Consider the following 24,814-nt stretch of genomic DNA (forward strand, 5'->3'; position numbering starts at 1 on the left):
ATGCATCAGGATACAGTGAGAAATGGGGTCGTCTTGAAGTGAAGAACCATGAAGTCATAACCATTCATAGACTGAACGTGGATTACAACAATTTCAAGTTCACTTAATGCTCCGATTCACATGAACCACAGGTTTTTGTGCTATAATTAAAACATATAACATATCATCAGCAGGTTAATAATGTAGTCCCCTGATGTGTCAGCGGTACACAAAGTATGATAAACTCAGCCCACGTCTGGTATCTTTACCCCAAATTTCAAACTGCTTCAGTATCATGCGAGCAGAGTCGCTAGTATCAGCTGGAGTGACAGTTTGGAGAAAATGGCCTGCGTGCAGTTTGAGTGACGGGTCACGGATCACGGCGAGTTCACTGCTCGAGTCAGCAGAGCGACAGACGCTGCTGCGACAACAAGTATTTCGCTGCGTGCTGCTGCCGCCGCCAACGGTGGTGGAGCAGATTGGGTGAAGTGGATGGCCTTTAGCCACGAGTCCATTTTTGCACAAAGTGTTTCCCCGCTCCTCTTGTTGTCTGACCAACCCAAAACAGACACGGGAGCAGGGCTTTAAAAAGCGCTTCCCACCACTCTAACCATCTTCCTCTTTCTCGCCCTAATTCTCTCACTCACTATGCTCTCCCTCGCCCTCTTTTTCTGTGAGCCCTCACAGCCCTGTGTGTGTGTGTGTGTGTGTGTGTGTGTGTGTGTGTGTGTGTGTGTGTGTGTGTGCGTGTCTCCCCAGAGCGAGCTGTTAAGTGCAGTCTCCCAAAAACTCCACAAAAGCCCATTTGCAGTCCACACAACATATACACAAGCGCAGAGTGACACTGACACACACAGACACATATATACACACAGTTACATTCACACACTGAGTATCTCACACATGCAGACACACATACATGCACACTTTTCACACTTCCCTCTGGGCAAACAAGGCAGAGTGGCAGAAACGAGGCTGGGATAAATGATACAATGATATCCAGGCCTGACTTGTCAGTAGAGTTGAGAGAGAGGATGAGGAGGATGAAGAGGAGGAGGGGCAGGCAGTGGTAGCTCTGAATACAGGAATTATTCTTCAGCGTCTCACTGTGTCGACACACATTACGCTCAAACTTTGGCCTGGCAATGTGGAGAGGGAGGGAGAGAGAGAGGTGGGTGAAGCGCTGAGGGGCAGCTATAATGACCACACTCTGCTTTCACACTCTCCGTCTCTTCTCTCAGCACCGTACTCTCTGGCCTTAGCCTCACATTCCCTTTTCTGTTCTTCCACTTGGCCCCTGACATCTTTTCCCCCCTCTCTTCCTCGCTGCGTTTGTTCCTTCGGTCTGTCACGGCAGGGCTGAGTAGCTTTCAGGGAGAGAGTGCACTCATTTGCTCTCTCTCTCTCTCTGCTGCTTTCTTCTCTCTCTTTGGTTAAAGCGAGGGGACAACTTGGCCCTCTGGGCATGTCACAAAATCATTAACTAATAGTTTTGAGTTAGTCAAGTATCCAAATGGTGCGTGTGGTCCGTGACGTATTGAGACTGCATTCACAGCTTGTCATGCACCACAGACGCAAGCTGCCTTTAGATCGAAGCGTCCAGAAAGCCAGTAACTAAAGACTGGCCATGTTTCAGTCAGACTTTACTAGGTGGTCAGGGTAACATTTTAAGTAGGGATGTCTGATTCATGATTTATTCAGCCAGCCCTCTGGACAGATTGAGAAAGACTTCGAGTTCATGACAAATCACACTGGCATGTTGAAAACCTAAACTATTATGTTCGACTCGTTTGAGGAAACCAAAAGCAGACACGTTCAGCCCTCCGATGCTTTTTCCTGTACTTCTGCTGACCAGTGCTTCTCACTGATGTCCCATGCAATTATGTCTATCGGTTGTTGTCAGACCACAGCCAGTCAGTGAGCTTATGATGGAGCTGAAGCCGAGTTCATATAAACCCTCTGTGAGAGCAAGTATGTGCGGGTCCAGAAGAAATCAGTAATTAAACATGCTTGTTTAAAAACATGTTTAAAAAACAATTAAACAAACTTCAAACATGCACCAGATCCATCCTGCTATACCTTTGGATAACTGATTAAAGGAAAAACATGGGAGATTTCAGGGCGAGGTGTTAGGCAGCACTCTCAATCACCAGCAACAAAATAACCAACGAAGAAAAGATTTACTTTCATATCAAATCAAATCAAAATTTATTTATATAGCACATATTAAAAACAACAGTGTTGACCATAGTGCTTCACAGTCAATAAAAACACGAGACAGTTAAAACAAACAATAGAAGAGGACAACAAACAATAGGTAACAACGCAACAAGCTAAAACAGCCAACTAGACAGAATCAAAAGCCAAAGTAAAAAAATAAGTTTTAAGACGTAATTTAAAAGACTGGATCGACTCGGCAGTGCGAATATGAACGGGGAGGTTATTCCAGAGTCTGGGTGCCACGGATGCATATGATACACTGAAAATCCAGGAAAGAGCTGTGTTCTTTAGATTTGCTGTTTTTAGGCATTTTTACATCCATATTCATGGGTCTTCATCTGTGACTGATGATACAGGTAAACTCTGTCTCCTAAAGTTACAAGCATTTAATTTAAAAAGGATTTTTTATGGCAGTATAATATTTAAACACAAGTACGACTCTCATCTTTAAAAATGATACAAATAAATTTGGCTTTTACTGGAATAATTATGGAAGAAGCCTTTGTTCACTGCACTCTCAAAAGCAGAGGACAGCAAACACGTGCCTGAGGTAATACAAACATAAAAAGGTGTTTCCTGTTAATGAGGGTGAAAAATGAGTTTGGGTTTGATTGTTTAAGGACATCTCTTCACTTCCTAAACAGCACATCTGCACGACTGCCTTCAAGACTCTGATCAGCCCATGTGAAAACCATGAGTGACAGGACAGATCCACGCAAAGTTTCAATAACTGACCGAACAGCACAAAAATCCAGAGGAACAAGTTGTTCTGGTTTCACCTGCAGGAGCTGCTTCCAAACTGTGGCTCATGGCGATACAGTTAATTCTCTTAGTTTGACAAATAGGTCTTTAATAAAAAAGGCATTAAAAATGTAAAGATGCTGAAATGCACTTCTTTTGTGATCACTGTGAGATAACCTGATGGCTCTTTGTGCTTTGTTGCTATCAGAAAGTGCCACAAAAACCTTAATCCACCCGGAAAGGCTGGTTTTAAAATATTCATTTTGCAATTTTGCTATTTTAATATGTGGTGTAGTTGTGCTATATATTTAATGCTTAGCTGATGGGAGCCAGAAATACTTTATTTACTATATTTACCCCCAGACCAAAAATTGCGTAGTCCTGCCTTGATAGCGCAGTCATATCAAAGAGAAAGTACACCCTCATTCATTTTTAAGGTTTTAAATGTCAGAAATAATTAAAAAAATCTTCTGCTCCTTATTAGGTCTCACAATTCATTCTCTACAGCTTATCCTTATCAGGGCCGTGGGGGGCTGGAGTCTATCCCAGCTACTATAGGGGGGGAGGCGGGGTACATCCTGGACAGGTCTGATGCAGGGCTAACACAGACAGACGCACAACTATTCGCACTCACGCCTATGGGCAATTTAAAATGACCAATTAACCTAACTGCACTAACACAAACACGTGGAGAACATGCAAACTCCAGAAAGGCTCCGGCCAGGTGGTGGAGTCGAACTCTGGACCCTCTGAGACATCAGAGCTAACGACCGACGATCAATTAAAAAAACACAACATGTTATGCTTTGTCATTTGTTATTTATGTGAAAAAAAAGAAATGGACTCTGGTGTACTGATTTCCAAATAGAGTTGATTAACTGATCATCAACAAATGTGCAAGCAAAGGCTTTTGCAGTTTGGACATCTAGAGCATTGAAGACATCACCAATGATCTTAGAGAGATCTGTAGTTTCCAGTTAACCTATGAAGGTTATAAGGCCCTATCCAAAAAGCTCTATTTGATTTTAACTTGAGAAAAATCATTCACAAGTGGCAAACTCTGACAGATTGAAGTGTACCAGGAGAGGACGTCTTCTCTCTAACAAGAACAAGGCAGCACAGCTTAGGTTTGCAAAGATGGATCCAACCAAAACACAAGATTTCTTTAACAATGTCCTTCGAACGGACGAGGCCAAAGTGAAGATGCCTGGCCACAATGCACTGCACAGCACAAACGTCTCATTTCAACTGCACTTGGAACAAAATCTAGAACAAAACGTCTGGAAAACAAAAGAATCAAAGTGTTGCAAAGTCCAGTGTATCTTTGTTTTTGTTAAATAAATAATGTCACGTGCTATCATGTGTTATGTGAGTTATCTCATTTTAGGACCTGACAATGATCAGATAATTTTTTCACTATGCCTCTGCATGAAACAAATCTGAAAAAGGTATATCCATGAATAACACTGATGCATCACGAAGCACTATGTGAAACTACTTTTTGTGTGGAATCTTTGGTAATGACTGAAACAAAAGCTAGCATTAAATATCTAGTCAGAATCAAAGCCTTGTTTTCTACCCACTGTGACTGGATTTCATTCTAACATAGTTGCTCATGTACAAGATTCTTTGGGAAAAACAAAACATTTCTCAAAAAAAGGACACGTTGCTCAGCACCACTGATGCTTAGACGAGAATTTTCACATTACCAATAAACAAATTTAGACCAAATATAACTGATATATCTGTGACAAGGCGGGCATGATGGTACTAGAAGCCGAAGCAGATTATGGTCAAAGCTTGCTTGCATGTTGCTCTCGTTGGCGTGTGTGTTACTGTATGGTTATTTATGTATGTTTAGTACTGAAGCCAGCAGACGTCTGGACTGATTGATAGGAAAAGAAGGACCTCCGAGCCTGAGCAACCCGCAAATCCTCCACTCATTCCTGTATATTGTTGTTCTTATGATGGGTATCAGTGTACTAAAACAAGGCTGAATAGCAAAGAAACCAGTCAGTCGGCAGGATAATAACATGGCTTTGTGTGAAAGGAGTACGCAGCCAATTCAAATACAGGATGTATTGTGCGACCATTAAATCACACAGCTGTCTGAACAGGCGTGCAGTTTAGTTTCCATGTTTCCGTAATAGCCCAATTAATGAGGTTTTCTATTGAATGATTTATATATAATTGCAAAAAGAGGCTATTCATTTTTACACAAAAAAATTATTTCAAAAGATTAACCTATTTTTTTTCCTGTGCAGCTTGTTTGCATGACTTCAAGCTTGAAGAGCAGACACAGATCAGATACTTTGTCTCCAAGTCATGTCATTCACAGTCGGAACAAACCTGCTCGGTGCGTATGAACTTTGGTGATGTCACACTAAAATTTACAACTTAAGCGCTCCTTTGTCATCTCAACCTGCCATTTTCACTTCCAGTAGTGTCTTCTAAGTTTTCCCTGAATGTGTCTGATAATCTGAAAACGTGTTCCTTTTAACTGTGACAATATTATTCTATGTTGGAATTATAGTCCCAGAATTATTTTGAATTTGCTGGAGTGTTTGCATTATTTTTCACACAACCTCTAAATATAGTGCTGTCAACACTGGTTTTACTTATAAGCAAACGTTTTTGTTTTGCTGTGCTTGTAGGTTTTTTGCTTTTTTTTTTACTTTTTATTTTATTTATTTGAACAACTCACCTGTCCATTACGCATACAGTTTCTTCAGAATAACAGAATATAAAGAGAGTCACAAACTCAAGACAGTGAAATTAGAAAGAAAAAGGAACAAACAAATATATATATGTATAAAAATATAAATACATATAGAATAATAATTAGAAAAATAAGATAAAGTAAAACAAAAGAAAAAAAAGGAACCATGCCTGTGGTGTCAAACATTTCCATCGTTCATTTCACTTCTTCTTTTTTTTTTTTTGTATGCCCATCTTCATTCAGTTCAGTCTTTTTTTTCCTGTGCTTGTAGGTTTACTTTCAAAGACACTATCACGTCTACATAAAGGCATGCATTCCCAAAATAAGATCACAGCAGACTTAGATTTTAGCTGCTAAGTGGCTATCATATGTGATATAAAGCCCTTGGAGGTCACACTGACCTCAGAACAGGTCCTAATTAATAGTAAAAGCATTATATTTTTTTTGAACCACTCCACCGCTAACCACTGCTCCACCACAGAGCCACGGCACAACGGTTAGTGCTGTTGCCTCATAGGAAGCCGGCTCTTGGTTCAAAGCCTGCCCGGGGCCTTTCTGTGTGGAGTTTGCATCAAATATGAAGCAGATAATACAATAAAGCAGTGTATAAATGTACTCGTAAGTGCTTTGAGTGGTCAGTACAACTAGCAAAATACTGTATAAATAACAGTGCACTGGGAGTTTATTTTTTTCCCTAAGAAGGTGGGTGTCATGGTGAGTGTGAGGTTATGTGTGAACCTGGTTGGCAAAGCCTTGATTGTCCCTGTGTATAGACTTGAATGTTGGTATATTGCACACAGCAATTCTAGTTTAAAACCAATAATTATGCAGCTGTCAGTTCACTGTATCACTACGAAGTCATTTCCCATTTAAAGGAAGCTCCAGTCTGCTGGGGCATGACAATGACAATAATGAGAGAAACTAGCATGCTAACGAGATAACGTGGTGAATATAAAGCTAAACAGGCAATAATCCCCTCTGAAAGAAGTCTGGTTTTATTCAAAACACTACATCTGAATGAGAAGCTCCAACTTTGGATTGTGCAAAAGTATCTGCAACTGCAATAGAGGCGAGACCCATATAAAAGATATCTGAAGAGTAGCAACACTCTTGCATAACGATTTGCAGCTGCCATCTCGAGTCCAGGCTGTCAAAAGTGCCGTTGTTTGAGCGCAGAATTTTTTAAAAAGCTACTTTCATGTCAGTAGCTTCTGGGAAGCTGTATGACTCTTTCCCTGCACAGACCTTCTGTTGGGGAACAGCTCATCATTTAAACTGCAGAGATGACAGCAGCAGTTTTCTCATCGTTACACAGAGGTACACTTTAACCAGGAGACATTTTTCTCAGTGTTTTGAAGACAAGATCCAAATCTGAAAATGTAACAGAAAAATAATGGGCCCATCAACCAATTATTGCCCACAGGGACTAATAACCAAAGCAATTATGCTGCTTTAGAAATGAGTAAGAGTAATGAGTAATGTATTACATTTTTCCAGTCAAGGGCCCAACACCAGTTAGATGCATACAGGAGATTACAGGCTCTTGGCAGTTGCCAGTGGCATTAGAACAAGAAAGCATTATATTTGATAGGTTATTGTAATATACAGTGCACATTCATCAAATGGTCCAAATGGAAAAAGAGCATGCTATTAAAGTGCAATGCTGTCTAGTGTAATATTGATTAGTAAATGGGGTGAGAGAGATAAGCAGCAAGGTGCCATCTCTTTAAGATAGTTACAAGTGCTAAAACAAACATGCTCCCATATGTTCCAGCAAACATACACACAGTTCCTTTGTTAGAGAGGAAACCCTCAATCTTCACCGAGTAAATACATCAACAGACATTTCCTACTTCAAACTTTCTTTATCTTTTAGAGATTTTTTCAAACACATACAAAGCAGCGCATGAGCCAATGTTTTCTCTGAAGTGATAACATCAGAGGTTCAGTGGAACTCTCCCAAAGCCTACATACAGTGTGTCACCCAGCCAGAGGCCTACAGTCGACGCTCCAACCAGCAAATTGCCAATTATTAAGTCAGGGTGACTGTTTGGATCACTGCCTGCAAGTTCATAAATAATAACATTTTTAGAGGTACAGCAGGCCAGTCACCTGGACAGAGTCACATGGGACACACACACACACGTGCAAAAACATATAGAATGCACACATGTGTACATGCAAATTCAAGTAATTGCAAACATGTGCATACACTACAGAGAAAATTATAGACTGTTTTCCTGCTAATGCATGTATGTGAAGAGTATATAACTATAAAAAAAGTAAAAGCACACACTAACCTATTGTATATACATTTAGTATACACATACGCACACACAAGAGTACATTCGCACATACCGCTTAAAAATGAACATGTGGAAAGGGTAGTTAAAATTCATGCATACACTAACACCCAACCATTTACACAGAAACACACACACACACACACACACATAAGGAAGTGCACTCAGCCTTTTTGTGTTGATAAGGCTCCCCTAAATATTTGTGTTGAGTCGGGCTTTGAAAGAGCCAGCTGGGTTCTGGGCTGTTCAGACACTTTTGCTATTATTATCATTATTATTATCATTATTATTATTATTGTTGTTATTATTGTTACTCCCAGTTTCTTTGAGCTGGGCTCCAACAAACAGGGTTACATTTGACCTGCAGGGTGTGGGTGGTCCCCTGGACCCTTCCCTCATCAATCAAACAGGGTGAACTCAACACACAGTCTGTAGCAAAGTAACATGAAAAACAAATAATGTTCAATGATATTTGGCTATTGGTTACACCACTCTGTGCTATGATGATTATGTGAGTCATAAAGACTTAGTGCTCTATCTTGTGCTCATCACTCAGAGAACGTCTTGACATCAGATCAGGTATCAGATAAACAAAGCTGGACATCAAGCATTATATGAATTTTAATTGACAGAAAATGATGCTAAAACTGAATGTACTTTTATGAAGTGACTGTAAACAGGCTGTCATGAAGCCTTGTAAGTATGTAGATGGTGATAAAGTTTGAAAATTGATGTGGTTTGTTGAAGTACAATGTTTCAATTCAATTGAATTGTAAAGAGCATCAGTTCAGGCTGAGTTTCAGAATCAGAGCATTCTTCAGAATAATATACTTTCTTTAAAGCCTGTTAGCAGTTATTGCAAGTGTTTGGTCAAGTAATCATTGCTGCCCCTGGATTGGGAATCAATATAATAAAACTATTAACCTGCATTGATTCAAAATATGTTGCATGTATTGGCAACATTCTGTCGATTTGCCCAAACAGAGCAGAGACAGAGCACTATATGTACACGTGGCTTTTATTTCTACATACAGCATTCTGTATTTGAACTATTTTGTTCTTATCAAAACTGCTAGTACTGAGCCTGAAATACCCATCCACCACAGACACGATGAAAGCAAAAATGTAATCACAGCAGTTCATGTTGTTTTATGTACGTTTTACGGCCCCATATTAAACGAAGTAATAAAACAATGGCCCAGAAGCAAGTCACAGCTCCAAATTTGAAATGCTAACCTTTATTTAGCTCTAGTCAAAGGCTGTTTACTTTTTTTTTTTTTTTTTTTTCAGCCACAAGTTTTATTTTTGGGAACCGTGACCTCGAGTAGAGAAGACAAAATATGATCAGCCTGAGTCATCTGAAGTCATTATCAAAGTTTTCTTACAAAATGTTGTAAGAAAAGGCTGTTTACCATGACACCTCACTGATTCAACTCATTATGGGACTGTTTTGATCTCCTGCTGTAAACATGGAACTGGGATCTCTTTCCTTGGAAAACTCTGATGCACAGCAAGTGACACAACAGCTACGAGCACTGGACACCAACGATGGAGACGAGATGAAAATACTCCACCACTTAAAAATATTGTGTACCGCATAATAACATGATGTGAGCAAATGAACACAACATGTGCCATTGTTCCTGCTCTCAGCTGAGATACACCAGGTTGTGTTTAGCAGTAGTCCACTGTCCATATGGCTTCAATGGAATTTATGTTGGGCAGGCACCAATAAGACAAATCTAATTAGCAACATTATATCATTGGAGCCAAATCTAATTTCAGTCCCAGTGTGTTTTAGTCGTCAGTGACTCTCTCCCCTCCTCTTCTTCATCTTCTCTTCTCTCTCTCCCTCTGTCCATCCGTCCATCTCTCTGTGTGAGTGTCACCTGCCCTCTGAGCTGGCGACGCTGGGTCTCGGCATTAGCGTGAGAGCCCTATTACACTGACTGGAGGCTTTGTTTTCCCTGTGAATCTGCGAAAGTGTATGTGTGTGTTTGTGTGTGTGTGTTCTCGAGAAGAATGTCAGAGAGATGGTGATTTGTTACATCAGCAAGCATTCCAGCCCTGAGACCCTCTGAGTGTGTGTGTGTGTATGTGTGTGTGTGTGTGTGTGTGTGTGTGTGTGTGTGTGTGTGTGTGTGTGTGTGTGTGTGTGTGTGTGTGTGTGAGGAGACATGCAGAAAGGAAACACCATCGTTTGTGGCCGTACACCAATCCAAATATGCTTCAGTAGATTATCAGGGAGCAAACAGTTTTCAAAGACGGGAACAAAACTGTAATAAATATCAGTGGGAAGCATAAATAATAACACATAATGTGTTGACTGGTTGTGCATACAGGATAGAAAAGTTTGTAAAAATTTCACTCACCAATTGTGCAGAAACATGTGCCACACGTGCAGGTGAGGTGAGAGTGTGTTTGCACTCATGTTCAAGGTCTATGTTAGCCACTCGGTGTCTAAGCACTGGGGCCACAGGTCCCAAGTAAATGGATTCTCTGTGCAAGATACCATCTGCTGCTGCTCATCTAACCCTCAGACTGACACACATGCACGTGCACCCCCCCACACACACTATAGACACACAATAGACATGGACAGGCACAGGACTCAGATCTTCTAAATCAGGGCTAAGAGCGCTTTTTAACATTTCTTGAAACAATATCACAAAGAATGAAGAAAGGCAGACCTGGCGGTCTCACTATAGTGAGCTCGTCTCGAATTAATATATGATCATTGAGAAGTTCTGGTGTCAGGCACACATATAGGTGAGTATACCTGCTGTTTGTTTTGTTTTAAATTATACTCGGGAATAATATTCATGCAGCTGATATGGAATCTGACTTCTACAGTCTGTACAGGCAAAATAAAACTAAATTCACCTTCTTGTCTGATTATTGTGAACTTTCCCAACAAAAGAACATTAGACAATATTCATGAGTTACTTTAAACAATGGAAACAATTAAAAGAATTTACATTCTAAAATTACATTTTAGTTACAATTCTGGTTGCTTTTCACATTGGTATATAAATGCCTGTAACGACAGTGTGGGCGTGGCATAGAAAAGGTCATAATGAGCTTTCAGAGTCAGTGACAGGGCAGATTTCAAAGGAACAAATATATCTTTTTCAGTACAAGAGTTTCAATAAAAAGTGCTCATTAAAAAATGGTGAACTGTTCCTTTAAGCTTTTCATGTATAGCTTGTGTCAATACCGACCACTTGTTCAATAAACAGGTTATCAAACACACTGCACACTAACCAAGATGGATGGCATCGTCAGAGCCAGGTTCCTTTTTCTTCCCTGGGAAACCACAACTTGTGGCCATCCCGGGCTCTCTCCTCCGTATAGTACAAACAAGAACATTTCCCATATGTTACAATGTCGAAGTGCTGCGCTATTAGATTAGCCTACAGAGTCTGAAGCCTCTCCGTCTCTATGAATGGATGGATGGAGGAACCAGCAAGTCCATCGCATTCCCTGTGGATGATGTCTTCATCGTGGCCGAAGGCGCAGGAAAGGGAGAGTGTGTGTATACGTCGCGGGCGTATTTTGATGTAATGTGATCAGTAATGAATTTTGTGTTGCATTAGGGGGAGTGGAGGGGAACAGAGGTGGTCGGGAGAGAATACCAGGGGGAACACGAAGCGACTGACTAGTAGTGTCCACGAGTCTCCGGCATCTAATCTAATGAAGAGACTCAGAGAGGGAGATGGGGGAGAGTGGTGGTAGTGGAGGTGGGGTCAGTAAAAAAGAGTGATGAGAAGAGAGAGAGAGAGAGATGCTACAAATGAGGTTAAGTCTGAACGGAGTGGGAGGACGGGGGTGGACTTGGTTGGATATGGCCAGGGATGTTTGGGAGGGGTGGGGTGGGCTGGGGGTTGATAGTCGATGCTAAATCCATTAGGGCCTTGTGACCATCGCACTCCCTTACCCCAAAACCCTCTGCACCCCCTCCCCCCCACACACATTTAAGTCAAAGGAGCTCTTGTTCACTTAAAGGGGGGGGGGTTGGGTGTGTGTGTGTGGGGTTGGGGGGGGGGGGGGGGGGGGGTTGAGCACGCTGTCGCTTCCTAAATGAGTTAACCATTTGGACTGTCAGGGCCAACAGCATGTCTGCTGCACACACACACACACACACACACACACACACACACACACACACACACACACACACACACACACACACACACACACACACAGGAAGCCACAAACTAAGGCTGGTCGTGTGCTGATATGCCCTAACCTCGTACACACATTCAGACGAGCAGAACATCCTACAAGCTTTGAGGTAATCAATTTCTGGACCTTGACCTGAGAAGCACTGTATGCTGGAAGTCAGGCTACATAACAAACACTTAGCTGCACTGAAAACATCTCTAATGAGGTAAATACCTATGAGCAAAACAAAAGAAAGGAAAACACCCAGATGATCATTTTTGGTGCATGCAAATATGGATTTCTACAAAATCACGTAAAATTGCAATGCTCAGAATCATAAAGAATCTCAGTAACTCACAACGATGTGTTTCAGTGATAAGAAATATGTCAATTTCTGCCTGCTCATCACAGTGTGTTTACTGGATTTTGACTGTTTTAAACTCAGACTGCTGATTTTTAGAAAAATTCTAAGAAAGTCTATTTTACATTCTGCTAACAAGATACAAAATAACACTAAAAAACCTACAGAAACAGGAAAATGACTATTTGAGATGGGATCTTAGTGTTTTAGGACACACTTAAAACACTGAACTTTTCTTAGTGTTAGTCAGACATGATGAGGATAACTGCTTCCAGCTATTCAAGCATCACTTCCTCAGCTGTTCTGACTGGTAGGCACACTAAATGTCATAATCCTGCTTTTATTCTGATTTTTACCTTTTTATTTTCAAACAATATAAATAATTCCCGTTTATGTTAAATGGACCGCAGTAACACATTGTTCTTGTGGCAACATTTAACCTAAGGTGACAATTAAACAGAAAACAGAAAACGAATTAATGCTGATACACGATCCTGTGTGTGCAGCTGTGTTTTCGTGTGTTGTTCATCCTTCGCTTACCTGTGGCAGAGCCTACGATATCCCTAGAGGGGGACTCGGACATGGCGTCAGCCAGTCTCTCTCGCAGGCCTTCGTCGCTCGCATCTGCTGAGCCAACATTGTGCCGTGGCACGCCAAAGCTCTCTGGCCAGCTCCCGCATACCTCCAGCAGGGTTACGCCACGTCCATCAAATGGCCCTGCAAACAAACGCGCAGACAAACGCGGAGTTAAGATTCGCTTGATTACCAAATAGATTCGAAGATAGAACAATAACAGCTGTGCCAGTTGTGTAATGTAATTTGGAGATGTCCTGAGCTGATAAGCACAATGGGGATCCGGCCCCATCGTGACATTTTAAAGCTGTATTTATTTCTGTAATGTAATAAGATGTCATAAAAAGAAACATTTAATCAGACTTGCATCAGCAGATGCACAATATTTGGGATTAGGGAAACATACAAGCCAATTTAAAGCACAATCTACCTTTGTTCTTTCAGTATAATTATGTACGAATGCTTCGTTGTGTCAAATCTGTGTATTATATTATCTTTTCTCCTTTAATATATACATTTTAAAAACAAAATCTAATCGTGAAAATACTGCAGCTCTACTGCAAATGAAAATATTAAAACATGTTGCCATTTTCAGATATATCACTCACATGTCCGTCCTACAGCCAACGTAAATGAATCTGTGTTAACCCTGTAGATCAGCTGCTTTTGAGTCACACACACAGAAACTTGTAAGTACAACACAATCTTCATGCCTGTCAAACCAAATCCACACAGGCCGGTGCTGCATCTTAATCTTTCTCCTTTCTGTCTGTTGTATTTTCTGCAATCAGAGAGATCTTGCAGTTTGGAGCCAGAGAGTCTGCAACTTGCTCTGTGTGTGTGTGTGTGTGTGTGTGTGTGTGTGTGTGTGTGTGTGTGTGTGTGTGTGTGACAACGCAGGCAGCCAAGCAAGCAGGCATGCAGGCAGTCAAACAACTGTTTTATTCTATTAGTGTGTTCATTTGACTGGGTCATTATGCCTGCAAGCAGAGGTGATAAGGGAAGATTTAGCAGTGGTGTTGGTAAGGTGCTCCGGCGACTCATCACGCTAACGAACAAAACAAACACATGACCTCCTGGCTTCAAAGTCAGCTTATCATCATCATCAGTGCTGCATATCCGCATCTCTCTCGTTCTTGATGCCCAGAAATATGTTACAGACAGGAGTGCGAAAAAATCACTGAGTCTAACTAGCTTCATATTATCATTGTGACTGTTTGCTGGTTCAAAATCGTGTGCGAGTGGTGAAATGAACATTCGAGTAGTGAAACATTCAGGGATTAAACAAAAAGTGCATCTAGAGGATGAACTTGGATACTCAGCATAAAGACCAGAAACGCAGCAACTTCAAGGGCTGAAAAATCAAGTTCACGTAAAAGTGTCACTGCAGTTCCTCTAATGGCCACTTGGGGCTCCCTCCAAAAGTGAGGCAATCTCAGAGATTTACAGAATCAAAAAGCATGTTCGCACCTCAGAACAGAAAATGTTCTCTATGGATAAATCCTGTATTTGGTTTTTTTTTTAAAAGCTGAACTAAGGATTTTGTAAAGCCACAATGAGGTGGGAAAATAATTTAAGACTACCCTACAAAGAGCACTACAGAAATGAGTAGAGATGGCTATAAATGACAACATGAACTCCAGCTGTACTGCCCCTCAAACAGGATTTAAAAGACATGAAGATCTATTCAGTTTTGCAGTTTTTCAACTGTCCTTTCGAGCTACAGAGGACCAAAATTACCTAAAAAAACTGAACGAGACTGATATTTATTTTAACAGGTAGAAAGTGAACTTTGAGCTTTGAATCAGTCACATACATAAGAAATGTGTTGGTAGTGGCAGGTTAGATTTTGGTCTGAGCTTAGTATCTGTTAAGGCCATTTGGAGACTCCAACAAATCGCTTTGTCAAGCTTCATCACAGCTTCTACAAACTTTAGTGCAAAACAGTTCATCCACCCAACGTCTGTCCAAATGTTGAACTGGTAACACACACACACACCATATGATCAGTGCTTACACAGATCCTGCCATTTTACACAATCCCTGATTCCAGCAACTGTTACAGTATAAATAAATATTGGTATCTCATTTTTTAAAGGAGTTATTGCACATCTTTTTGTTTTTGACAAAAAAAACATCTAAAATGTTACTGAGTTAAAAAAAATTCAAAACACCCCACACAAGAAACACAGGGAACTTTGTACAATCATGCTGTAAATTCTTCTTCTAGTTCAGCACTAGATAATTACATTCGCCTCAGAGGATTAATAAAATAAGTTCAGTAAATTAAGTGAAACTTTAATGAGCTCCTTGGAGAAATCTGCGTGAAATTTAGAGAACTCATGACACTAAAGGCTTCATGACTTGAAATACCCCTGACCTTTGTCTGTTCAAAGTTAACACAAAGAAATCCTTTGGGTTAATAAATTTGCTGAACAAATCTAAAAAGATGAATGCTGCTTCACACTTCTTCTACACACTCTGATTTAGACAAGTGGACACATACAGGGAGGTTTCTTAGTGGTCTTGTGGGTATCAGGAAAACCCCAATGAGACACAGACAGGATGGGATCAAAGGAAAAAGTGAAGACCAGGACAGAAGAGATCTTTGTTTTCTTGGAAAGATTAACATCCAATCCGTGTGTCCAGGCTTCAAGTACAGAAGAAACAGATGGATATAGATAGATCACTGGTAAATATGAAAACGAGGACCGATATGTTAACACAAGCAGCTTCTGGAGAGGGTAAATAAATTCAATCAATTGTTTGTTTACCTGCTAATGCCACACTTTGTTACACTCAATTGAAAGAAGTGCATCCAAAGATTAAAATTCATATCACGTTATCATCATTGACCCCATAAAGCCACTAGACTTGTGTGAACATCTTAGGAAAAAATGATCTAATGAAAGCGTAACCGTTTGGCAATCCCATGGTCAGCTGGTGATTTTAGTGAGTTGTATCTTTATAAGCAATGAGGCACACTTTGCTCTGCAACACTAAGCTCTTTACAACTACAAAATTCAATTCAGCCTTTACAAAGACACACTCACAACCCAGTTATCCAGCATCAAATCCAGCAATGTGCAAAGCATAATAACATCTCACCTCTATTGCAAAACACAGGCTTTTACAAAGGTTTGAAAGTAAGGCTCGGGGGAGCTTCAGGAGAATCTGTGCAAAACGATCCATCGGTGCAACACGCATAAACACACAAGCCGCTGCTGAAGTGAAGTTATCAGGAAGCTAAGCCGCCGTGTGTGTGTGTCTGATTGTATGCTTTTGCTCAGTGTTATCAGAGCAGGGAGAACGGAGGCTCGTGTAACCTCTCGCCTCAGCATTAGCACCTGTCACTGGCCTACAGCGGAGCTGAGATCTGCCAGGCCTCAGGATGCACATGCACACTCAACCACACATGCACACAGACGCACACAACAAACATGCAGTGTACTTTAGGGTTCTTGCAAATTTGTCACACTTAAATGTTTTCAGATTACCAAAATATGTTGTATTTTATTTTTTATATGAAGTGTGACAAACACGCAAAAAACTAAGAAATCAGGAAGGGAGCAATACAGGAGTACATAGCCGTCTGCTTCCTGATAGCAAGTGAGCCAGGCAGATCAAAGGTTTTGACTGGTGTGGCTTTTCTGGATGATAAGAGCATGGCAGAAGGTTAGGAGGAGCTTTAGGTTTATCAGGGCAGGCTTTGACCAATATCGGTATTTGAAGGCCAATAGCTTTAGGCTGAAACGACCAATGATAGATGGCAGAGAAGCTCAGAAGGTATAAATCTCTTCAACAGTATCAGCAGACCTGTTTTTCTTTTTTGGGAGAAAACTATTTGCGTCTGCTTCTTACGAATGATAAAGTTCCCTCATCCTCTCTTTGTGTAAAAATGTAACATTCAATTATAGCTAATATGAGGCTTTACTGCTAAGACAAATTTGTCCCGTCATAATATACAGTTATTTCAGTGCAACATTTCCTGTTTCCCTGTCAACTAAAAAGTAGACTGTATTTTCTGCTAAAAAGACTGTAACTCTGAAAATGACCCCTTTCCCTTCACTAAATGCACGTGTTAAAGCCTCACGTGAGCCTAAGAATGCATTGTTTCCACAAAACGGACTGTGGATTTTGTCCATCATCACACTGACCACATCACTGTACTCAAAAACTTTTTAAATGCACACATGGGAATGCAACTGGTCATTTTTTTGAAAGAAAATCTTAAACCATTTATATTATAGTTATTCTCTCCTTTAGTTTTCGGCTTCGGCTGTCCACATTAGGTGATCTGAACTCACGTTGGAAATAAGTTATGATTAAATCATTCCATAAAGTGTGTGTTTATCACTACTGCTCTAGATCACTAAGGTCACTAAGGTCACTGACACTAAAGAAAACAAGCAATGGCTCAACATTAGCTCACGTTACCTAACTAGCTCTCATGTTTCTCGTTGACAATGAAGAATTTCTTAACTTTCACCCCTAAATGATACTTATTGACTAATTTGTGCTAAAAAAGCAAAACTGTCTATACTTTCGCGCACTTTCATCCTGATCTGTGCAAACACTGGCAGAGTTCTAACTTTGTTGTTTTAATGAAGTAATACTGTGCATACCGTCTTTATTTTAAATGCAAATTTAATTAATACAACTTTATCTTTTCACTGTGTTTTTATAAGCAGCACAAGCATCAGCATGTTTTTATTGACCTCTGACCTCCATTTTTTAATTTCTGCCTGTAAATCTTTGGAAATGAAAAGATGATTCAGTGGCTGGAGGAAGATTGTTGTTGTTCACTCATGATGTTAAACCCAGCAGGATTAAAAGCCACTCTCCACCCAGCTGTTAGCCCTCACATACTGGCCCTACTTATCCCTCCAGTCAGTGCTACTTTACTTAAAGATTTAATCATGCTGCAACAGCATGCGTGCACGTCACAGTCACCTCTCAAAGAGATACGCCAGAATGAGTGCTTTAAAATATTACTGTAGACCGTCAAACTGAGGATGTTTACTGAGATTAGATGCAGCAAAACAAAAACAAATTCATTTTAAGCTTTTAATGTCCACCAAGTCTCCAGTTATCAGTTTAGGGTAGGGGAAGGTTCACATCTACCCCTTTATGTGGATTTTTTTTTTTTTTACCTATCTAAATCAGGGGTGTCAAACTTGCGGCCCAGGGGCCACTTGCAGCCCGCGTCACCCCTACTTGCGGCCCATACATTGACGTGAAGAAATATAATGCAGTTTGTCCCTTGAAGTGACTTTTTTTGTTTGTTGTCCAGAGTTATGTTAAAATAAGTTCTTTAAAAAGCCAAAAATGATTGAATATGGAGACGATATGAGCAGAGAGCACAAACATGCTGAGGGATCGGCTGTGTTAGTTCACTGACAGAGTCACAAATAAACAATAATGTCTGCAGTTTGATTTGGTTAAATATGAACAAAATGATAACAGACGCGCCGCCACGTGTGAGGACAGAAGGAGAGGACCAGTGCGTTTATTTGGTCGTTCGATGAAAGGCTTCAGTTAGTTTAAATCTGCGTTCGCAGTTTTGTCTTCTTATACAATAGTTCAAATCTAAAACAAACAAACAAAACACGGCATTTTGGTAAATATTTGTGGGTGTTTTTTTGTTTGTTTTGTACTACTTGAAAACTAAAGTGGGCCTCCGGTGAGATGGCCACAGCAATGGCCCACAGCTCATTTAAGTTTGAGACTCCTGATCTAAATGGAAATCACATAACAAAACTAATCCTGTTTTTAGTTTCACTAAAGTAAAAAAGGGAAAGAAAAATAAAACAAAATAAATAAACTGTCTGTTGTTTTCAGATTAAATTGTGCAGGTATGGAAAAAAGGCTCAGAGTAAAAGAATTGCTATGGCTGGATGACAATAACCAATCAGAGCAGAGCAGCCCTATAGCCGGTCATATCTATTACCAATGTTTTTACTACTGCGGGTGCTATGTAAAGAAATGAGAATAGTAATCTATATCTTAACCTAATTGTCTTGTTGTAAATGATTCTTATTTGCAAGCCATCGCACTTTGCAGTAAATCTAATCTGGTGGCTTTTCCACCCTTTGTGTCAGGCACCAAAAACATCTTTAACTGTGAACCCAGTTTACAAATGAACTCGCCCTTTAAAGGAGAAACAATACTGAAAACGTGTCCTCATTTAAAGGTTATGAAGCTTAAGTGAGTCTCACATGGTTGAACTCCAGTCACACGTACACGCACAGACATGCAAACACACACACAAATGTATAATGTCCTGAGTGCTCATGCCACTGTTTCTGGGTTACCTGTGCAGTAAAGGGCCTAATGCCTAGTTAGCGCTAATTCAATTAGGCTTTACTGCAAGGGGGCTGGTTGAACTAATTCCTTTATTATGGTGCTGTATAATATGTAACAGTGTGAGTGTGTGTGTGAGATTCAGTGGTGGTACTGAGAATTCAGACACTGGGAAAACACACACAGTCTGTTACCTACAAACAGATCATAAATCAGCTCTGCTGGGATGTACGTTCAGTTATATATTTATGAGGCACATGTCTAGAATCTAATGTTATTCAATACCACGGCTATGCAGCAAATCCTGTTTTTGTCTTAGGACAGCCAGTATCTGGTGAGACTGGGTCAGAAGTGTCACTTCAAACGATGGTCATTTACAACAGCAGGTATGATTTTGGAGCACATTTCATTGGGAGGTTTTATCTTCACTTTCTCTTAATTGCTGCACAAACTGGTGACAAAAAAGGAACGAATCAAACAAAATTTGATTAATTTTACTCAAATCTCATTTTCTACTGACTCCATAGTACAATTTTGGAAATAGCCTGGATTTGATACTGAAAAGACATTTCATGCACACAAACTGACTGAAACACAGCTTGAATGCAAAGGTTTAACAAAGGTGCCCCATGCCTTGGATTAACTGGTAAAGCCATTCATCCAGTCACCTATTTTAGCTGTCAAAAGTAACTGGACAAACTAGCCCATTATCAGAAAACATTTAACAAGTTTGATACAGACTGTTTTCTTTATATGATCAACATTATGTTTTTATTGCTGAGCTGAGTTGTAATTGGATTTTTTGAAACAGGGCTGCTGCAAATTAAAACATTAATTTATACCCAAATACAGCATCATTTACATTCTATGGCTTTAACTTGGCCAAAACCCACTTTTAATAAACTATCACCCATACATTCTGGGATGACTATGCTGTGAACACATACTGACATCCCTTTGGGCTGTGTGTCTGTGCGCCTACCAGAGAAAGACTGAGAGAGGGTCACTGATATCCTCGGGGAGACACAAAGTGCTAGCTAGCTGGCAGAGTAGGTTTGTGGTGCAGGGTTAGTGTTAATGGAGATGTAAGCTCACAGGATTAGCACCCACCCATAGGTAGGTAATATGGGAGTGCGTGCGTGTGTTCTTGACAGGCAGGGTCTTTCTTTCATTACATTAAGGCCAGTGCTTCTAAATCATTTACTCCCTTTTACTCCCTTTGCAGTCTCAGTGGTGTCAGCTAAGTGTTAGTAATCTCCATCAATACCACGGTCTGCCTTAAGGCACTTTACTCACTGCTACACACACACACACACACACACACGTATATACGAAAACATACAGTATTCAGACGTGAGGATGCATTAACCTGTGTGTAGTTAATTGAGTCCACTGAATACCCGACACACACACACACACTATCTCGTTCTCTCTCGCACACACACATGCACACACACACACTATCTCGTTCTCTCTCGCACACACACATGCACACACACACACACACACTATCTCGTTCTCTCTCGCACACACACATGCACACACACACACTATCTCGTTCTCTCTCGCACACACACATGCACACACACACTCTCTCTCGTTCTCTCTCGCACACACACATGCACACACACACTCTCTCTCGTTCTCTCTCGCACACACACATGCACACACACACACACTATCTCGTTCTCTCTCGCACACACACATGCACACACACACTCTCTCTCGTTCTCTCTCGCACACACACATGCACACACACACTCTCTCTCGTTCTCTCTCGCACACACACATGCACACACACACTCTCTCTCGTTCTCTCTCGCACACACACATGCACACACTACCACCCACTAAGTTAATTTGAGGTGTTCCAAATTAGACGCCACTTCTTTGCTCAGTATGAGGTTTTAAGTAATCTATGCTGTCCTTCTTGGCATCATCTCCTCCCATGTTCACATGCGACCAAACAGAGGTTTCCTTGAAGCCCAAGTCTGACCTACAACTGATCAAAAGTTGTAATAATAATGTTTGTTGCAGATTTCTGTCAAATGTCAGCCTGAGACCCAAACGACTGAAATGTTTGTACAGCATGCAGTGCCATATTTATTGTAGGGTACTTTTAAACCCAAAACCAGATTATGAGGATAGTTACAGTTACAGTTCAAGAGATCACAGATACTGTTTAGACAGCCAATCAGAATTATAGTTAGAAACTTCCAAAAATATGCCTTTGCATTGGTGAAACAAAGTCTGATTTTGAGAACATGTGGCACAAGACAATGACAAGTACGAAACAAATCTTTTCAGGGTTCAAATATGAGGCCACAAACAGGAAGCAGCGGCAAACAGTCAGATGTTTATGTGCGACTCGCACAAACAGAAACACGAACGCTCAAGTGGGACATGAAATAGATTTATGTGGCAGATAAAATTTGGAGTATATTTCTGACTCACGCCTACTGCAGATTTAAAGAGCCAAGGAAGAGGAAAATAATTGTGCTGATAGAGAACAGCTGACTGTGATTAGGGGACTTACTGTACTGACATGCTTGTTTGGCACATATAGAGTAAAAATAGCACTGCTTTCTTTTTTGCCAACCTGTTGGAAAGAGCTTTGTGTCCAAATCGGGCAGGCAGTCGGTCATGCTGCATGGCTTGTGCCTAGGTCTTTTAAAGGTTCTGCTGCGCTGATGATTGTTGCAGGAAAAGATGGCGTGGAGGTGAAACGAGTAGTAAAATTAAGGTTGCCTGAGTAAAATGTCTTGATGCAGCCTCAATCGTCCATCCTCGGAAGATTTGAGCAAGAATTTTGAATTGTATCGCTGCTGCTGTGACACGTCTTTCCGAGTGTTGTTTCCTTCCTGTGATTATTCAACCGCCATGCTGCCGAGTTCCAATTCTAAGATGTCAGTGTCGTCCTAACTGTGTCACAATCAATCATGCTTTTCCTTGGCATATGTTGTTATTCATTTTATGTCCTTGAAGAGGTGCAAAATTTAATAAGAAAATGTAAAACACAACATTTCACTTCATGGAAAGGGTACGGGTAAACTTCTGCTTCTACATGAAACAGTACACACAGTGTAGTGAAAAAGTATTTGTCCTGATTTTTTTTTAATATTTACCACACTTCTATGTTTCATATTATTAAGAAAATGTTAATATTAGACAAAGTTCTCATCTTTTAGGAACCCTTTGAATTTTCTTTCTAGCCCAAAATGAGGATTATGATAATGTGAAGCGCACCTGTGCATGTTCAGACAGAAGTGCCTTGTGAGTGCCGTGCCTTGCCTATGATACACCAAATCGGTTTAAAGCCAGGTCTGTCTTGGAAATGAGATTTTTAATCTCAATGAGATTTTTTACCTGGATAAATAAAGGACTAATAAAAAAGCGCAACTTCTCTTCCTTCTGAAACCATCTGAATTTTGTCTCTAGCACAAATAGTAATGGAGTTAGGGTAAATTACAAAATGCTTGTAAAATCGACGGGTCAACAGGTCCTTGGTAAATACAGGGTTAAGGTGATGCCACAGCATCTCAGACTTCAGTCCAGAGTTTTGATCAGTTCACTCTGAAACCTTCATTTTGTTTTTTGTTTTGTTTTGTTTCCAATACATTAGTTTAATTAAAATGTTCATTTTCTTATTCTTGAAAGAAGAAAGCAGTAGCTTAATTTGGCAGCAACATAGCGAATATAAATCAGCCTAAAGGAAGTATTATTTGTTGGCTGCCCACGTCCTGAGCCTGTACCACAAATTTCTTTCTGTTTAAAGGGAGTTTTTCTGGGGTTTTCTTTCTAATAGTGTAAAGTACCTGAATTTAATTCAATTAAGGATTAAAAGTGTGCACCGTTATGTTCTCTCAAAAATCAGCAAAATTAAGTTGGCGATTAACATGCCAAACTTAACTAATGCTGAGTTATAAGTAAAACAAATGGTGATTATTGTAAAATATTTAATTCTGATGAAAAAATGAGAGCTCTATGCTGTGGAACTATTGGCATGCCATGCTTAATTTGTCTATTAAAATAAAAAGTCTGCAATCAAATCTGGCAAAAGACCATTATGATTTCAATAAAGACACTTTAACACAGGGGTGGGCAACTCCAGGCCTCGAAGGCCGGTGTCCCTGCAGGTTTTAGATGTGTCCTTGAACTAACACAGCTGATTTAAATGGCTAAATTAGCTCCTGCAGTTCTCCAGAGGCCTGGTAACGAACTAATCATGTGATTCAGGTGTGTTGACCCAAGGTGAGATCTAAAACCTGCAGGACACCGGCCCTCGGGGCCTGGAATTGCCCACCCCTGCTTTAACAGCTAATTAATTCAAGGTTCAAGGTTCAAGACTCTTTATTTGTCACATGCATAGTTATACAAGTATAACACACAGTGAAATGTAGCCTGACACGACAATATAAACATATTTAAAATTAAAGGAATTGAAATGTACATTGTGCCTTGGTTTAGTGTCTGGAAGAGTCCTGACTCAGTCAATTATAGATGATGTGAGAGGGCGGGTGTGTGTGTTTAGGGCACGGATGGCTTGGGGATAGAAGCTCCTCTTGAGTCTCTCTGTCCTTGCCCGGAAGATGCGGAACCTTCTACCAGATTGCAGAAGTTGGAACAGTTTGTTGCCAGGATGGGACGGGTCCTTCAGTATCTGCGCTGCTCTAGTCCGGCATCTCCTGGTGTAGGTGTCCTGAAGCGGGGGGAAAGCAATCCTGCAGCAGCGTTCTGCTGTATGGATCACTCTCTGGAGAGCTTTTTGGTCCTTCACACAGCTGTTCCCAAACCACGATGTCATGTTCTGTGTGAGGATGCTCTCCACAGCGCCTGTATAGAAAATCCTGAGGATCTCTGGAGAGACCCTGAACTTCCTCAGTTGTCGTAGGTGGTACAGGCGCTGCCTAGCCTTTTTGGTCTGGACCTGAATGTGGGCAGCCCATGTCAGGTCTGAGGAGATGTGGACACCAAGATACTTGAAGGACTGCACCCTCTCCACTGGAGCTCCATTGATGATAATGGGCTTGTAGTCTCTGTGCTGACCCCTTCTGAAGTCCACCACCACCTCCTTGGTCTTGCTGACGTTCAGCTGGAGGTGGTTGTCCTGGCACCACGATGCCAGATTCTTCACTTCATCCATGTAGGCCGCCTCATCGTTGTTGGAGATGGCACCCAACACCACTGTGTCGTCAGCAAACTTCACAATGGTGTTGGAGCCGTGGGTGGCCACACAGTCTGAAGTGTAGAGGGAGTAGAGCAGTGGCGAGAGGACACATCCCTGAGGTGCTCCTGTGTTGATGGTGATGCTGTTGGAGAAGCACCTGCCCACCCTCACCACCTGAGTTCTGCCAGTGAGGAAGTCCAACACCCATGCACACAGACGGCTGTTAAGTCCCAGATCCCTCAGCTTTGTGAACAGTCTGCAGGGCACTATTGTGTTAAACGCTG

At 40.9% G+C, this 24,814-nt stretch overlaps 1 protein-coding gene across 1 annotated transcript in view; it reads right to left on the bottom strand.

Annotated features, from left to right (window-relative positions):
* The window catches only part of bcas3 (BCAS3 microtubule associated cell migration factor), a 319,882-nt gene that overhangs the window by 16,508 nt on the left and 278,560 nt on the right, over nt 1-24,814 (bottom strand). The window contains exon 23 of the mRNA XM_085379388.1: nt 13,028-13,204. Coding sequence (XP_085235514.1) covers nt 13,028-13,204 — 177 coding nt within the window. The remainder of the gene's footprint in view (nt 1-13,027; nt 13,205-24,814) is intronic.

This window comes from Rhamphochromis longiceps, linkage group LG14, assembly GCF_057381845.1.
Source record: "Rhamphochromis longiceps isolate RC_006_pf linkage group LG14, R_longiceps_female_GT1.1, whole genome shotgun sequence".
NCBI lineage: Eukaryota > Metazoa > Chordata > Actinopteri > Cichliformes > Cichlidae > Rhamphochromis > Rhamphochromis longiceps.